The sequence below is a fragment of the Accipiter gentilis genome, chromosome 13, assembly GCF_929443795.1.
Source record: "Accipiter gentilis chromosome 13, bAccGen1.1, whole genome shotgun sequence".
NCBI lineage: Eukaryota > Metazoa > Chordata > Aves > Accipitriformes > Accipitridae > Astur > Astur gentilis.
The window spans coordinates 30873200-30887571 of record NC_064892.1 but is presented as its reverse complement, the minus strand read 5'-3'; the positions used below and the strand labels follow the sequence as shown (position 1 = coordinate 30887571).

Genomic DNA, 14372 nt, shown 5'->3' with positions numbered 1-14372 from the left:
TTGGATGATTTCTCCTGTATTCTTCTTCAGCAAGCTACTGCCTGTTTACTTCTCATTTGCTTTTGTTTCCTCTAGTTTCTCTTGCAGAGATGCTGGGTTTGCTCTAGTTGTTTTTCTGGTGAATTGAGGCTGGCTGACTGTCATGTCACCATAAATTGCAAATGAAGGAGAAACTTTAACCTCTCTTGCAGCTCTTCTTGGCTAATGTTGCATGTGGTTGTATTTTCTTTCCAAAACTGACCCTACTGAATGCGTGGGCCAAATCCAAAGAAGCATTTAGCTTTCTCCAGGTTAGAGGCAGAATCGCTTTTGAGAGTGAGTGAAGTTGTGTGTGTCTCTTCTGGAGGAAGGAGGAGCGGTTCCCAGGTCAGGCATCGCATTTGAAACTTTTAGGATACTGACACAGTGGATCTTCTCCTACTTGCAGTCCTTGGTCAAGGGCAGTTTACAGCCTACTGAGAAGGGCTGTTACTCTTAAGAAAATTAAATACTTCATTCTTTTTCATTTTAAGCGTTGGCTGCCAGAATGAGGTCCAAGATGTAGAGTTCAGGCACTGGACTTCCACCAAAGTGCTTTGGAAAAGTGATCCCTAATGTCTTTGTGCCACTGAGTAGCTGTGTAGCACTAGGCAGCTGGAAATGGCGATTATATGGGAGTGGAGGAGCTCCTACTTCTCTTGTAATGCAGGCCACAGATAACTGGCTGTGTCCACTTGAGATCTGGTGTATATCAGCACCTCTCCATGTCCGTACTGAATGAATGGTGGTGTGGCATCCTCCATATTTCTTTTTGAAACTTGGTTGGAAACGCAGATGATGTGAGCCTCGGCGGGGGGGAAAAACCAAGTCAGAAGATCTTTGAGCCTCTAGTTATGGCATCAGCTGGGAGAAGGGTGTGCTGGATGCACCCGCTAACTGTTGGGATGCTTAAGGTGGGCTGTAGTTGGTTAACATACATGAACAATACTGAAGGCAGGGGCAAAAACTACTGGGTCTTGCGCTATTATATTTAGGTCATCCCTATCCGAACTTCAATAACTTCAGTTTGTTTAAAGCGTACCTTAGTAAAGGGCATCCAGTCTCTATCTCATGATACCAAGGGATAGAAAACCCACTATAGTCCTTCTTACTGTTTTTAAAAGGCAGACTTTAATTCATCATTAGATAAATATTAAATAGATGCCCTCTACTATGAAAAATAAAAACAAAAATCCAACAGCCCCTGAAACCTAGTATTTACTATTTAAAAGTAATTGTTCACACTAGTTAAATCAGGTCTGGGTCCTTCCAGGGTTTTCAAGGATCCTTTGAAGTACCTTGACATCTTTTAGTCTTATCAGTATAATTCCCTCAACCCCAATCTCTGAATCAGTTGGATGGTTCTTTTTTACCTGTTTCGGTTTATCAACAGCTTGTTTTAAAATGCTGAGTTCTTCAGTAATGGGGCTGAAAAACAGGTTTGGGCAAACTAATTCAAGGCAGGAGCCTATCTCAGTTGCACCAGTGCTACCCTGTGACTCAAAACATTCACTTAACAAATATTTTTGTTTATAGCTGTCATGATTGCTTGTACTTGAACTGCTGATTGCTGTTACGGTCTACCTGCTTGGGGCTTCTAGCAATTAGTAGTGGCTGGGAAGAGTCAGAGAGGAATTCCCCCGTTCTGTACCTTGCGTGGGTGCAGGCAGTGCCTCCCCAGAGGGAAGGCTGCCTGGGGTTGTTCCTGTAAGAGGTGACTTGTCCTCTGCTTGGCGGGACACCGCAGCAGCGATTCCCTGGCTCCAACAGTGGAGCTGGAAGAGGGGCTTTAGATCCTGTCCCACAGCGGGAGTTCTCTCTCCTTCCTATAACTTGACAGCGGTGTGGCAGCTCGCCGAGTTGGTGCTGTGGAAGAGGGACCACTGGGCATCTGGGCTAACACCCTGCGTGAGAACGGGGAAACGTCCCCGGGAGCTGTTTTGGACTCCCATGCGTTACTAAGTGGGTTACTCATCTCAGACTTCTGATACTGCAGTTGGTTGGGTTTTGTTTTGTTTTGAGTTTTGGTGGGGGTTTTTAAGCCGCAAAGGTTCAAGGTGTCACCTTAATGATCAGTGGTTTCTGGAGGATGAGGTAATTGTTTTCAAGAAGCGTTAGGTGCCTGATACAGTATACACATGAGCTCAGACCTTGTTTTGTACGAAAGACTCTTGGAACAACCAATGAAACATATTTTAGGTGGATGTCCACCAGAAAACAGCCATCAGCAGTATGAGGGAATGGACTGGGCTGCTTCGTAAACAGGATGCCACTCATAAATTTAGCCAACTCTGCATAAAGATGATTACCTGGTTATTGAATAAGTATGAAATAATATGCTGTAATCTTTCCTTCGCAAGCTGTGTATTAAAAGATTAAGAGTGTATCTTCTGTTCGCAGAATGTCTGGCTCAAGGGTGGCTAAATGTCAGTGGCCACCACAGAGCCGCTGGTCTCGAGGTACTTGCTGTTCAGAAGTTAGAAGATACGGTCCTGTGGAAAAGGAGGGCTTTCTACTGCCCGAGTCTCCTCTAGAGCAGCAGTAGGGTACTGAGGAAGACTGAATCCCACCTGAAGGAGAACCAGGACTTCAGGATATACAAGCCTTCTGTAGGTGATGTGGACCTAGGCCAGCCGTTTGCAGTCTCTGGCCTGGAAGGTGCTCCAGGGACATGTTCAAAACACGCTGAGCTGGCACATCTGTGTTCTGACTGTTCTCGTTGGTTTGCAGTGTGGCAGGATTACAGGAAAGGAGTGTTGTGCTGAAGTGAGTAATACATCTCAAAAGCCATAAGGCACAGTCGGGTCAGATTAAAATATCTATTTATCTGTCTTTAGGTAATTTTTAAAATAACTTTAAAGCACACCTCATTTCATAGTCTAATGTACTTTCCCAGGTATCTTGTATTCTGTTTCAAACCAGTATTGCTTTACAATTTCTTTTTTCAGTAGGGGAAGCTTAAATGTTTTTTACATGGAGATACTCTGTTGGGATTTCTGTAATAGTGAGTCAGCAGGATTTGTGTCTCTTAAGTCACTGAAGCTATGCCTGGATTAAGAAGCCTGGGAGTACTTTCCCATTCCGGGGTCTAGCTGTACCTGTTTCTCAATGCCAAACTGAGTTGAAGCACAGGCATACATCGGGTTTCTCTCATATCCTTGTTTCCACAAGAAAAGGAGGAAAAAAAAAAAAAGCACAGGCTGGGCAGGAAATTGTCCAGCAAATGCCCGACTTGGTGGTTTATAAAGGGAAGCAAGACTTCAGAATATACCACACTGTGCAATAAATCTGGTAAATCAGACCATTCTTATGTGTTTCTGGAAATTCCCCCATGTTTCCTGAATGGGTGGAGATACATGGGATTTGACTCCTATAAAGGAAAGTTTCCGTTTGGGTATAAAAATACCTTTAAATACATTAGAGTGAATTCAGCCTGTTTAAGTGCACTTCTGCTTGGATGGAACAGCAGGTTTGGTATTTTCTCTAAATTTTTTAGGAAGTTTCTAAAAGATGATAAACTCTGGGTTCAGGCACAACTGAAGTAGAGTGTTTTGACCACTCAGAAATTAGGAAATGCAGTATTACAAATTTGGGTAATATAGATGCATTAGAGCCAGGGGATTTAATCTGAAAGCAATTCACCTAGTTGTTCATTGATACTGAAGCCTTATGCCAGTGATTGCGAAGAAACTGAGATTGTATGAGTGTAAACAGACAAGTGGATAGAAGTCTGTCGTCTTAGCATATTTGCTGAGGAGGAAAAGTGGCACTGAACTCTCACCTTATTGTCTTTGTTCTAGTACACGTGTAATCGAGTAGCGGTGTTCGAGGTTTATTATTATTTAACAGAACGGCCTTAAAAGTTGTCCTGCACAACAGGGTGGTAATGAGTGATCTGCCATGTCAAAAGCCATGCAGTGGCAGACCTTCATCCTCGTTGACGGCAGATTGGATTCCACGTCCCGTGTGCTCCATTCCCGCGCTGCGGTCTTACCTTATACTTTGTTTCCGTACTTTTCTCCTTTCATCTTCGTTGACCGTTTTTAATAATTTCCATAGAAGCTGGACTAGGGAACTTCTTTCCAAACTTTCTGAAGACCCATAGGACAATGCTGGTTAATTGCAGGGGTTTTAGCTTTGTTCCTCGCAACTTTGAGTTGGCTTCTAGTGTGATATACTTCTGTGGGAAATACAGGCTTAATTTCAAGTGTTGAAAAGTGGCCATCAAAGGGAAAACGATACTCAGTGAGACATGTAGGCCAGCTGTTATGCCATATAAATAATTTCTTAATAAGCATGACTAAATTATTAGCTGATCCAAGATTTTCAATATAGTTTCAAGGGAAACAATTAGAGAAAGGGGAGGAGGTGGGAAAAGAGGAAGGAAGGGATTAAGTGGTTAAAAAAAAAAAAAGCATAACAGGTGTAGGCTTTACAGGGGGCTGGGGACAGGGGAAATGGAGGGACTTAAGGTCCTCCACCCCCCCCACCCCCTTTCCACAATTAGCACCAGTCAGTAAGATGTAATATTCCCATTTCATGTGACTTGGTGTGACTTCTCTGTAGCCTTAAGGAAATAGAAGATATTAAGAGTTTAAAAAATAACAAAAGATGACCCTTCTCAGTTACAGGTTAAATTGGCTGGGTTTTTTAATTTGATGACTAAATCCCACTGTGTGTTATCAAGGAAGGGTGGGGTGGGTGAATGTCAGCCACTGTCCTGGGGTCTCTCCTGGGCTGTTTGCCCCCCCTGGGTCAGAGATGCTGTTTATATTAATATAGAGAACTTTGGCTTTCCAAATGCTCATCGTGCCAAACCACTTCCTATACTTGCTATGTTTCTTTTGTTATGTTAGGTGTAACTTGAAATGCTCCAGTGACTCTCTTTCCTCCCCTTTTCATTTAATTTTGGAATACATGGTTGAAAAAATCTGTTGTACGGTTAGAACAAGTGGGATTAAATGCTAGTGTAAGTGTTTTTTACTTCAAGGTGCTCTCCTTCGCTTTGAGAAAAGCATTGCACGTGAAAGCTACGTGTAAGACCAGGGAATTGAATGCTCTTTTTATGAAAAATGTTAAATCTAAAATAGTTTAAACCAAATTTCACGTAAAGGAAAAGCAAATTTCAGCTCCATGCTTCAGGTAGTGAAACTTAAAGATTGTAACGTTTTATCACTTTTCTACATATGCTGCTTTATGGCACTAAATGGTTTTTCTCCCCTTCCATCCTGGGGACAGTGTCAGCATGCAGAGTGACGTTGTGTGCAGCTTTCTGGAGGAAAGAAAATCAATTCCTGGCTCAGATGTCTCACTTAAAACTTTCAGGATGCTAACACGGTTGGTGGATCTTTTCCCACTTGCAGTCCTTGGTCAAGGACAGTTTATAGGATACTGGGGAGGGCTTTCACTTTTAATGAGTCAAGTGACTTGACTCCGTGAGGAGGCTTTGAAACTCAATGGATGTGCACAGAAACAGGGTCCTTCATCCCAACTGCATTGCTAGATGGTCGGCTGTGGATGATCTCAGGAAAGTGGATGCCCCATGTCCCTCTCCAAGCATAAAATTGCTTTAAGATGGTTCATGCTTCCTTGCAGAGTTCCCTCTGACCAGTGAAGAGTGGATTATCTCTGTGTTTGTCTATATCCAGGTACTTGATACAGACCTTATGTTTTATTTTGTCAGCATTAAAATTGGTAGAATCATTATAATTCTCATTAAAACCAACTGGGCTTGACTTAGCAATTAGTTGCCTGTAAAAGGGAAAGAGGATATTCTCAGAGGAGCCAGTGAGAACCACTCCTTGTTTGTCTTTTGATCTTACATGGTTATCTTCTTGCTTTTAAATGCAGCCTTCTGTCTCCTGTGCATAGAGCACAGCGTGATACTTCTGTGTACGCATTGCGATTAGAGATACTGTCAAGTTATTTCCAGAACCCCAGTAGGGTGTATGTATTCTTTCCGCTGAATATTTATTTAGTTATGCTTGCACATCTGGCAAAAAAAAAAAAAAATTACAAATACAGCACTTCATTTCACTAGCATCTTGCAAGGCTTTCCCTTTTATCTGTTTTTCATGGAACTAAAAACCAGTTCCTAGCAAACCAAATTATAGATGCAAATAACTTTACTGTGGGGGAGGAAAAGCACACATTTAGGAAAACTGAGAGAATAATATCTGGTAGCGAGGGGTTCTTCGGTTTAGCAGAGGTATGTAAATTGAAATCTGCAGAATTCAAACTAGAAATAAAATACGTGTTAGCCTTTGGTGCTGAGCAATAAGTTCTCAGTGGTTTGGTTTCTTTAGATCAAGATCCTAGCTACAAGTTTGAGGCTGGAAAAGGAGGTTGGCTGAGCTGCTATGATCCTTATTTAGACTATCTGAATGTGATTTTTTTTTTTTTTTTTTTGGTCCTTAGTCTGTTAAAAACATAACTTTCACTTACTGTGGGGGAAAAAAAAAATCATTGGGCAGCTTCTCCAGCCTATCTTGTACCTTTACTGAGAGGAAGAAAAAAATTGCAGCCTATTGAAAGGAATAATCCTTCAGTCCTTGATGTCAACTGCAGCCAGAGTTTCCTCTTTAGGTTATTAGCTTGGAGCAATTTTGCGTAAGTTTGATACTGGGGTGGTTGCTGTCAATAAACATAGTTTTGAATTTATGAATTTTAAGGCAGAATAGTACTTTGCCACTTCTTGACCATTTTTTAGATGCCAAGTCAAATGTCAAGTCGGATGTCATGTAGAATCTAATTACTGTAGTCTTTTCTTGAGTAATTAACAGATTTATTTTTTTTAACCTCTTCAGTACTTTTATTTTGTAGTTGAAAACTGCAGCTGAAGTCCACAGCATCTGAGCCTGTCTGTCGTGTAAGATGGAAGTGCACTGTGACAGAAATTGCTGTTTTCTAATATGGTTTCTGGTGTGGTGTCTTTGCAACATAGTCAACAGACAAGATTTATTTTAAGTTCAGGAGATGCTTGTCTAGGGCTTTTAATGTTGGCATCTAAAGGCAGCATACATTGACAAGTTACTTGAAAGATAAATTTTTTAAGTGAAAGAATTTTTTCACATGCACACAGAAATATATGCCAAACCAGACTTGCATAGAGACAGAATGATTCTGTGCTGCAGCTTACCTCATTACGTGCTCAAGATGAAAAGCACTTTTCTCAAGTGCTTAGCACGATTGAATTGAGACAAGAGGAAATTATTTAGTGGGAGAAACAGTGTTTAAGAACTGAAACGCTACAAAAGGTGAAGCTGCTAAAAAGTCGTTGACTACCGTATATGTTTCAACTTAAGCAGTTAATTTATTTGAGGATCAGAGCTGCCGGTGAACTACTTGTTTAGCACTGTATTGTATTCTGCCCTACTCGTTTCTCAATCACCCATCTGGAGTCTTTTTTTCTATTACTTCATGCAGTTTGTGAACACCCGGGGTGCTCCGTAGCCATGCAGGCTTCCGAGGCGAGTGGCCCTCCGTGTGAGGGGTCTCTGGAGAAATGTCCCTCGTGTGGCTTTACAGAAACGTGGAGCTCTGCAGCCTTTCTCACCTCGGTTCCCAGGAATGCAAAACTGTAAGCTTTGGCAGGAGTCTAATATCGTGTAGTATCTGTTAATGAGGTGTTAAAAGAGATGGTTAGAAGGTTTTGAGCAACACAATAGCAGTCATCTTGATTCCCTTCCAGTGCTGTTCAGGGAGGGTGAGTGAGTGAAAACCACAACCTGAGCGAAGTGCATGTTGAATGTCATGGTGGAGGAGGCAGGAGGGGAGACAAAGCGATGAGCAGGCAAGGGGAAAGGGAGTTTGGAGGATGATTTTCCTTAGGTCTTCCGTAGATTGTTTTCTTTCATAAATGATACATATTTTTAAAAAGCAACGGCAACCGCCCAACCTTTAAATACGGAGTTCAGCCTCTGTCCTTGTCAGGCAGACGATGGGGTGTTGAGGCGAATATTGGAGATGAGTGGTGCTCCCCGCCCCCCACCCAATTTTGGGGATGAAAGTAGTACATGTCCTGTTTTTTATTTCCTAGATGATCTGAGAGCTCCGAGCTTTCTCAGCCATAAAGGGACACTTACAGTTTGCTTTTTATAGGGTGGGCAAAGCAGAACATGCATATTAATATGCAGTCCTAGTTACGCAGCTGACAGCTTTCTGTTGAATCACAACTCAGCTTGTAGGCATCTAAAAATAAATGAAAGAATTTGCTAAAAGCCCACTGAAGTTAATGGAAGATGGTTAATGAGTTTAGTGGGAATTGGATTTAGGATCATATCTGTATCTCTTCTTTGTGAAGATATGCTAATGTAGATTAAAGAAGGCAATGTTATTTCTTGGTAATCGTTACCGTTTTTCTGTCATAAGTGGAATGATGGCATTTAATAATTATCATTATGGCAGCACCAACAACGCATTGTGACTTTTTTCATTTGTACATGTAAAAATATACATACAAATGTTTGTGTCTGTACTGCAACTGCAAAGCAGGCGTTTCAAGGGTATGTTTGTTCAGGCGTGTGAGTTTGCTATCTTGAGCGTGTCATTTTATAAGGACCTAATTAGCAGAAATAGGACTTCTCCCTTTTTACATCTACTCTGCCCTTTTCTGATTAAGAGCTTCAGGGGACCGAGATTGGCCCGAGCTTACGTCCAGCTGCAATTTTGTTTATTCTAGGGACCCCAGTAACTGCCATGGTGAGCAGTCATTTGAGACGTTACTGATTTTCAAACCCAACCCTTCATAAAACATTAATTTAGACCAAGCCTAGGACAGGAGTTGATACAGGTTCTGGTACGGATTATGTGCTTTTGGAGCTGTTTATTAAATGGCTCGCTTGATCACTGAATGTGATGAGTACCATCGTGTGTAAGAAGTAACCTCTGCAAAGAAAGTGGTTAGTTGAAGCGTACGTACAAGGTCTGGTTACGGGTGTTTGTCCGTCAGGAGGTGGATGCGTATGTCTTAATGCGTTGCTTCTAATTTACTCACTGTTAAATTTGCAAGTCAACACAGGCAAGGGTTGTTTTGAAAAACTTCCTTTAATTTTCTGCCCGTTAGGCGCTATCCTGTGCAGCTTCCCCAGGTGCCCGAAGGGCGAGATGAGACCGTGCCCTTGCGGGACGCGAATCGTACGTGGTGGCAGGAAAGCGGCTGTGAGGAACTCTTAAATGTGACCTCTCGTGAATAGGATTAGTTTGTACTACTCTGCTGGCATTATTGAATGAAAGAATAGTGGGTGAGGACAACATAAATAAACTAAGAAGGATGATGCAGATACGCAAATGCTAAATTTAGCTTTAAGATGATTATTCTGTGCCTCCTGGCTTTCCTGCTTCTCCGGGAGCAACACCTGTGACATAGATGTGACTTCTAGTTCTTGGAGAAGTTGGCGGTAGAGAATCGAAGAGGTTTTTGACTTCATTTTTGTGCCTTTAAGTCATGTAATGCCTGGTGAAAGTGCAGGTCTAGAAAATAGCGGTTTTTAGAGGTGGGCCGTTTCTTGCGGCAGTATTTTGCAGTGGTCTAATTCGAACTGTTGGGTCTTCTGTCACTGGTGGAGAGGGTCCCTTGGACGGGTTGTGACTGCAGTGGCTGTGTTCCATGACGGGTGAGAGCATAATGTGTGTTGAGAAACACCACAGTTAGGTGGGAGAAGAATTTTTCCTAAATTATTAATGCACATGCTGCAACTTTTACGACCGTAAGTGCCGTATGGTAGAATCGAAACGTGAGTGAATAGATTGCTGTAGAAGAAGAGTATGGGCTGGCTTGCTAGAAATCCGCAGGCTTGTGCTGTGCGCGCTTTTTGTGGATGATCTGATGCCTCGATATTTATTTTTTTTTCCTTTCCATGAGTGGTTTTACGGGCTAATGAGGCCTGCGTAAGGGATACGGAGGGACGGTTGCTGCTGTGGGGGCTCCGTAAGAGTCACGAAGGGTTTTTCCCGCATACGGTGTGCGCCCATCTTGCTTTTTATCGCCTTTCCCAGCCGAAGCGGGGGCCGGGGGCTAAAAATTTGCCTTCCCACGGGGGACAGAGCACGAATCTGCGGCTCGGGAGGGGGGGGCCGGGCGCTGCCGGCGCTGCCCGGTGCCCGTAGGTGGCGGTGTCGGCGCGGCGACGGGCCGGCCCCTGGCTCCCGCCGGCGGCGGCTGGGCTTCCCCTCCGCTCCCGTAATTATCATTGCGGTGTTTGGTTGGGTTTTGGGTTTTTTTTGTTGTTGTTTTTTTGGTTGGTTTTTTTTTTTTTTTTTAATTCCCTCTTCATTCTCGCGCGTGGAAATCGGCACGGCGAGCCTGGCAGGGTCTCACAGGTGTGTCCGTGTGTGTGTTGTCGTGTGTCCGTGTGCCGTGTCCCGTGTTCCGTCCGTGTCCCGTCCCCCCCCCCACGCGTGCGGGGCCGTCCCGCGTGGGCGCTGCGCGGCGCGCAGGGCGCTGCCGGCCGCCGGGGCCGGGGGGGGGGGGGGGAGCGCTCCTAATGAGATGCGACGGAAGGGGAGGCGGAGCCCGCGTGGCGGCGCAGCCAATGGGCGCCGGCGCCGCCGCATAAATTATGGGGGGGGCCGGGATGGCCAGGTTTTGTGCGGCGCGGCGGAGCGCTGACCTGGGAGCTGGCCGAGCGCAGCCCCGCGCCCCGCAGGGTCCCGCCGCCCGCCGCCGCCGCCGCCCGGCGGAGCTGCCCCCGCCGCCCGTCCGTCCGTCCGTCCGTGCGGAGAAAGGGAGACCTGATTTCTTCCGGGGAGCGTTTCTGGCCGCGATTGCATGAATGCCCGATGTTGTAGACCAGTGGCAATGGATCTAGGAGTTTATCAACTAAGACACTTCTCAATTTCTTTCTTATCGTCCTTGCTGGGCACCGACAACTCGTCCCTGAGGCTCGACAGTAGGTAAATACGTGTTGTGTCCGAGGGGGCTCTCGCCGGCGCGGCGGGACCGGGGCAGGTGAAAGCCGGGCTGGCTCCTTTGTCCGGGGGAGCCGCCGCCGCAGCGGCGGCACCGGGCGCCCGCCTCGCCTCCCCTCCCCGGAGGGGCTGCCCTCCCCGGCGCCGAGCGCTTCTGCCGCAGCCCTGCGATTAAGCTCCATCTTTGTGGTCTGTTGGGGGGCTAAACGCCGGGATATCTGAACCGGCTGCAGGCGGGGAAAGGGGGGGGGGGTATGGGTAGTGGGGGGGGGGTCGGGGCGGCTTCACAGGTTGCTTTGCTGCATTGGAGCATCCCGGTGAGGCGGCGGCAGGGCAGCGTGAGGATGACTTTCTCAGCCAACTGGCTACCAATGCCCGCGTCTCTTGTCTCTTAAATAATTCAGCCGCCGCTAATGTTGTATGTTGTTTCTTTTTTTTTTTTTTTTTTTTCTCTCTCTTTCTTTCTCTCTTGCAGCTCCTCTGGTGCAAGCGTGGTAGCTATCGACAACAAAATCGAGCAAGCGATGGTACGTACCGATTGGGGCATAAAAGCCCGTTCGTGTTTAAAGCAGTAAACAATATGGGGATGCGGCGGGTTAACCCGTGCGCGGACACGGTTTTTCTAGCGGGGCCGAGCAGGGAGGGGGGGGGGGGGACGGACGCAGGGGTTTGGCTTTGGGGGCTGGTTGGTTGGTTGGGTTTTTTTGGTGGTGGTGGTGGTGGTTTCATTGATCAAAGGCTTCCTGCGGGGAGGAATGCGCACGGTTCCCTATCGATGCCGGGGAAGGAATGACGGCATCGCTTTTGGCTCCTGCCTCCCCAAACGATTGATCCCGGCTCCATGCGGCGGGGGAGGGGCGCTGCTGGGGCACCAAGCGGCATTTATTTGCGGGGGGGGGGGGAGTGTATTTTGGGGTGCTTTCCGTTTTACTGCTTTGAACTCCCCTCCCAGCGCATCCCGCTCCGGCCCCCCCCCCCCCCCCCCCCCCCGCTAACGAGGCGCATCCTCCGTGCCCTCGCTTTTTATTTTATTTTATTTCCACCCCCCCCCGTCGGGCTGCCCGGACCCGGGGGTTCACCCTCGAGGTCCGCCGGCCCGGTCCGACCCACCGTCCCCCCTCCCTGCCCTGCCCTGCCCCCGGCGCGGTCCCGCCGCGCTGCGCCTGGGGCCCGGCCGCCCTTTGTTACTGGAGCGGTGCCTGGAGCCGTTCTCACGGGAGCCTCTGCCGACTGTTGCTAGGCAAACTCCGAGCCTTTAACTCCCGGCTATAAATAACTCGGGCGTCGATTGGCCGGGGCGCGCCCTGACGTCACCGGCGGCCGCGCACGGCCGGCGGGAGGGAGGGAAATGCGGCAACCTGCGCCCAGAACTGGCTGCAGCCGGTGCGCGGGGCGGGGGCGGGGCCGGTGCCGAGAGGGCGGGGCCAGGGCGAAGGGGGGCGGGGCCAGGCGCCGGGGCCGCACGTGTGCGGCGGGGCCGCAGGCAGCGGCGTTGTCACCGCGTCCCGGTCCCCGTCCTCGGTCCCGGTTGGGGCGAGGGAGCCCCGGCACGTCTTAATCGGGCTTTGCCCGGCCCCACTCCCTCTGCCGAAGGGCCGCCGGTCTGGCCCCGGGGACGTGAGCAGGGGGCTCGAGGCCCTGGCTGGGATGCTGTCTTGCGCCCGAGCAGAGTTGGGTTCCCACCGGCTCTCTCCGAAGGTGGGATCCGCTGGATCTCTGGCTGAGCTGGGAGGGAAGCCGGGCCGGGCTCTGGGCTGCTTTCCTAACTCACGTGCTCTGTTCTGCGTTTCAGGATCTGGTAAAGAGTCACTTGATGTATGCGGTAAGGGAGGAAGTGGAGGTCCTCAAAGAGCAAATCAAAGAGCTGATAGAGAAGAACTCCCAGCTGGAGCAAGAAAACACTCTGCTAAAAACACTTGCCAGCCCGGAGCAGCTTGCCCAGTTCCAAGCACAGCTGCAGACTGGTTCCCCGCCTTCCTCTTCCCAGTCACAAGGGACGACACAGCAGCCTGCTCAGCCGGCGTCACAGGGGTCAGGGCCTTCGGCGTAGTTCGAGATGTCATCGCCATCGTGATCGCTGGCCTCTGGACTGCCCAGAGCAAGAAGGACTAGCGGGAATCCGCCGCAGCCTCCCCTCATCCATGTCAGTGCACGCTGCAACCCAGACTGAGGACTCCATGCCCTGCACTCATCAGGAGAGGCTTCTCCCCCCCTGTATTACGCACTCATCTGTCTCTCTCTTTCCTCCCTTCCCCCTTTGGCTTGAAGGAGTCTTTGTTCTTAGGTTGATTGAATAAAATAAACTTCTTCCAGAGAATTAGCACAAGTACACTGGGGACTTGAGCAGCTTCTGCAAATGGCTGAGAAATGAAGCTGCATGCTGAATTTTTTTTGGTTTGTTTTTAAATCTTCCACTCATCCAGTGATATAACTGATACAAGTGCTTTTCGAGCTTGGAAATATGAAGAAATAGACTGGAGTAAAAAGCGATGGCTCAATCCCCCATAGTGCACTGGGGTTCCAAAGTGAGGACTGGTGCATAGGATCTAAGAGGAAGAGGGAGAAAGGTAAATTCAGTGTTTAACACTTAACTGTCACCTGAAACCTTAAGTGCAAATATTTGCACCGTTTTCTGAAGCAGTGGACAGGTGCATAAAGCTGTATTATATATAGAAAGCAGGTAGGTGACGTACTGTTGGGTCATAGGATAATTACAATGAAGGTTATTTGCCTACTGTATATTTGTGTATTTAGTGTAATTACTTTGTAAAATAGAAAACTGTAACTATTTAGGTTGTACAGATTGAAGTTTAGTTGTTTCATTGGCTGATCTGAAGAAGTTTGGAAAGTCTTTTTTTTTTTTTTTTAATGCTACATAAATAAGAATGCACCTACGCAACTGTTCAGAATTTGGCAGATTTATGCTGTTTGTGTAACTTCTGAAGTTCCCTGGCTGCTGATTATCTTGAAGTAAATCTTTGTTCATTGTAGTTTGGTTCAAGACAGGAAAAACCACTCCAAAAATTATCAAACCCTGCTAGCAAAGAATTTGAAAAAAAAAAAAAATTGGATTTCCCAGTATGGATTTTTTGCATATGATCTGTATAGTAGTATGCATATGTTTTTGTGCATGTTCTCTAAACAGTTGTAACACGTCAATGTATTTAACTGTTGCACTTGTCAACTTTCAATAAAGCATACAATGTTGATAAATCACTGTTTGTATATTGTACTAATGTTAACTGCAATCGCTTTCAACATGTTGCAGTGCAGCTTTACACGAGCGGTGAGGTCAGGAAGCGTAGGTCTGGGTGCAAGATCCTGCCTGTCAGCTTCAGAGCTTTAGTTTCAGCTAAAAGTGCAGCTCCTGCTTGCCACAGTTTCTTAAAAAAGCAGTGAGCTTGAAGTCAAATGAAGGCCGGGGGTGGGGGGAGAATAGGGGGCCC

General features: G+C 47.0%; 1 protein-coding gene across 7 annotated transcripts in view; it reads left to right on the top strand.

Annotated features, from left to right (window-relative positions):
* The window catches only part of TSC22D1 (TSC22 domain family member 1), a 95365-nt gene extending 81223 nt beyond the window's left edge, over positions 1 to 14142 (top strand). For 4 of the 7 annotated variants that reach the window (XM_049815768.1, XM_049815767.1, XM_049815769.1 and 1 more), the window contains 2 exons: positions 11402 to 11453; positions 12719 to 14142. In XM_049815768.1, coding sequence (XP_049671725.1) covers positions 11402 to 11453; positions 12719 to 12976 — 310 coding nt within the window. In that variant the 3' untranslated portion in view covers positions 12977 to 14142. Of the gene's footprint in view, positions 1 to 10551; positions 10912 to 11401; positions 11454 to 11995; positions 12625 to 12718 lie in introns of those variants that run through there. The other 3 variants (XM_049815777.1, XM_049815780.1, XM_049815779.1) reach the window with 3 other exon arrangements.
* The last annotated feature ends 230 nt before the right edge of the window (positions 14143 to 14372 follow it).